The sequence below is a fragment of the Petaurus breviceps genome, unplaced genomic scaffold, assembly GCF_028583685.1.
Source record: "Petaurus breviceps papuanus isolate PSGF00001 unplaced genomic scaffold, PetGlider_PUasm1.0 112, whole genome shotgun sequence".
Lineage (NCBI taxonomy): Eukaryota > Metazoa > Chordata > Mammalia > Diprotodontia > Petauridae > Petaurus > Petaurus breviceps.
This window is the reverse complement of record NW_027185601.1, coordinates 1,780,645-1,784,136: the sequence shown is the minus strand read 5'-3', so window position 1 is coordinate 1,784,136 and position 3,492 is coordinate 1,780,645. Positions and strand designations below refer to the sequence as shown.

Genomic DNA, 3,492 nt, shown 5'->3' with positions numbered 1-3,492 from the left:
AGATAGATAGATAGATAGATAGATAGATAGATAGATAGATAGATAGAAAGATAGAAACAGACCAATATCTATATTATTTATGTCTTAATTAAAATACAAACTGTTGTCAAGTGTTTGAAATATGTCCTGGGCAAAGGGCATTAAGACTCATCTTTTATATTTAGTGACCAGAAACCTTTTTATCTTTCTTGAGATTAATATCCATACCTGTTAGAAAAAATATTTCATCAGAAATACAGAGAGAAGAGTAAATGATCACAGTGAATTATTCTTGAAGAACACCGAGTATTTTTTTTATTTACCTTGTTCATTTAACTTACTATTCAATAGAAGTAGTTAACTCAAAACCCTCCATTAATAAAGGGTTATATTTAGAGTAACAGTGACCACTAAAGATATTTCTATGGCCTACTTATGGACAATTTCAATAGAGAATATGATTTCACTGACCTGATGAAATGTCGATTTGATTCTTTTTGTTTAATGTGATGTTGATACGGACACCAACTTTGCTCTCAGTGAGGTCAATCTCCACATTCCCTAAACCATCTGCAAAGTTGCTGAAGAGCAGAAGGCCATTGGGATTCCACGTCCTGAACTGGAAACTGACTGAAAATAGGTCCTGGTTGGGGCGGCCAAGTACCTCCAGATAACTTGTAGCATTGAAGAACACAGGGACTGTATGTGGCTCCACACAAGAAAAACTTAAATTTCCCTAAAGCAAAAACAAACACATGTACCTCCTGAAGATAACCAAATTCATTTTATAATCCAGTGGTATATTTGTGAATCCCCAAGTTTCAAACCAAAGCATAAACTTATTCCAAATACTCACTGAAATACTTGAGACCATGGCATGAAGACAAATGGATGAATATTTCTTCATGAATCTACATTCTGTGTTATCCATATCACATTTATAAGCCTATTAAGCCGAGGTGTACAATATATCCCTATTACTTGTAGAACAGGGAGAGATGATATTATGTGATGCATTAGTTAGACAAATGTGATTACTGATGACTCTGTGTGTTTGTGTGTACATGTGTAAGGATGCAATTTTGTCGGTGGGAAGATATCAGATATGCTTTTGGAGTCTTTATTTCTGATTCTCAATAAATCTTCCCATGGTCACAGCTTCATTCATAAACCCAGTGTGGAGGGATGGGTGTCAATGCCTTCTACTGAACATTAGCTGGATTATAACAGATATGCTCATTAATATATCATTTACTGCTCTCAGATGAAAGAAAGAATAGCACTTTTGTTTCAGTGTGTAGAAAGCTGACATTTTAGAGCAGAAGTTCTTGTTTCGCTTTCAGAACCAAGATATATGAGCTTTTACTTTGACACTGATCATCACTGATAATGCCGCAACCCCTTGCCTTTTCCTCAGATTCATAGCACTAATTTCAAAAGCATTAAAGAATCACGATACTGGAACTGTGATGCAGGAGATTACTGGATTTTGAATCAGATGCCCTAGGTGTGAATTACAGCTTTGCAACTTATGACCTGTGTGAATTTGGACTAATCATTTCCTCTGTCTGCAAGCTCTCAACCTTTCTTTTATTCTGTCTAATACTTTTCAGTAGGATGGAAAAATAATTTGGAATATGTAATTATAATAATTTAAATTTAAGATCATTTGAGGTAAATAACAGCTTTGGAGGCTTATTCCTGCTCCCCCATTTGACAATAATGGAAGTGAAGTCCAGTGACCTGATCAAGGTCACTAGCCTTATTAGAAACAGAGGCAACAGGAGAACCCAAGTTTCCTGATCACTGTTTTATTGCTGTTTTTATTATTAATGTTTTAAAATTTTTTTAAAGCTCATAAAACAAATAAGTCATACCTCTAAAAATCCAAAGCCTCACTCACTTGGCCACAAAACAAACTTGGTTTTTTTTTTTTGGTTGTTTGTTTTTAAAGATAATTTTTATCCTGGTAAATAGATACTCAAGGAAATGTATTAACTCACTCAGATTACTAAAAGGACAAGAAGAGAATTATTCAAATTCCTGCTGTGTGGAAATATAGCCAGATTAATTACACAAAAGTTTCATTCTATGTTTGTGGTTCATGCAGTAAGACAAATTCATAGGAGAGCCTATGCTATATAAGATATATCTGTAACTAGCGTGTGTGGGGGGGGACTGGAACACGGCCACAATTCACTGACACATAGGTGGAGCCAGCCGTTTCTTATAGTGGTTATCTGTTTTGCTGTTACTACACCTCATGGTCTGTTTTCTCACCCTGCCCTAGGCCATTTCTTCACAGTGGGTCCCATAATCATGGTATTGTCTGTCTCCCATAGCCTTATTTTTCCCAGTACTTTCCTTCTTCCACTTTCTCTCTGGAGTTGAGGAGTTGATTACCATTAACTATGTCCTTAGGGAATGGGCTGGAATCTCTGAGGAGATGAGATATCCTGTTTAATATATGACTTCAACTGGACAGATTTTCTTCCATGACAGATCAAGCAACTTCCATAGTTGAATTTATTGGAAGTGTAAGGGTTAGTAAAGTTTTGAAAATAATACATATTCTTGTAAAGATTAGGTGATTTGGTGATTTCATTTAATTCCAAATCTTGCTTGCCAGGCAGTCATATTTTAGCACTGTTCATATAGCCACTGCTATATGTATGCTGCTCTGGTAATTTGACAAATTAATATATATGGCCTAAAACTGGGATTATGTTCAGACAGTCTGATAATAATTCACAAATTCGAAGTCTACACATAAAATAGTGAAAGAGGCAATTAAACCAATGATCTTTGCTGAAAAAGATTTTGATAACTTGAGGGAAAAGTACTATTTTTGCTGAAATTATTTGGATAAATTGCCTTGGCTCCCATTCATTTTTAATGTGTAGACACAGTCTGTAAAAAAATGACATTTTCATCGTGTCCTTCAGATTTGTTTTTCCCTCCAAACACTTACATACCCTAAAATGCCATGGGTCTTTTATGCCTGTGCAAAACCTCAGCACATTAACAATCAGATCTAAGGCTTCATGTCTCTTTGAATTAATATCCAAATTAAATTTCCTTTAAACCTTCAGAGATGATTATTTTAAAATATTTCCTTTTAGTGATGAAAGGTACTGTCTTTGCATATTAACTGGGCTGTTGGACCTGACCACATACTTGAATCATAAGAACTGTCTCTATGTCAAAGTAAAAGGTTTTTCTTGAGTGATCAGTGGAACACTCTGCAGCCTGGATGTAATGAGGGAAAGTGGCAGTGTATTTTGGGTGTCAATCTTTCACTGAAATGTCAGCCTCTGGCATCTTTGAAAGCAAGTCTCATGCACAAATATTTGCTCTCGTCTAGAAGTTCTTTCTATATAATCCCCAACTTCTCTTTATTTTGCCTACAGCTTTCAGAATGAATTTAAATTCTGGCTCTAAATTTCATTCTCCTGCTGGGAATGTAGTGTGTGTGTGTGTGTGTGTGTGTGTGTGTGTGTGTGTGTGTGTGTG

The 3,492-nt window shown here is 35.6% G+C and overlaps 1 protein-coding gene across 1 annotated transcript in view; it reads right to left on the bottom strand.

Moving 5' to 3' along the window:
• LOC138157377 (contactin-associated protein-like 2) overlaps window positions 1–3,492 on the bottom strand; it is a 2,155,842-nt gene that overhangs the window by 1,545,636 nt on the left and 606,714 nt on the right. Inside the window, exon 7 of the mRNA XM_069082919.1 lies at window positions 451–715. Within this exon, the coding sequence (XP_068939020.1) occupies window positions 451–715 (265 nt within the window). The remainder of the gene's footprint in view (window positions 1–450; window positions 716–3,492) is intronic.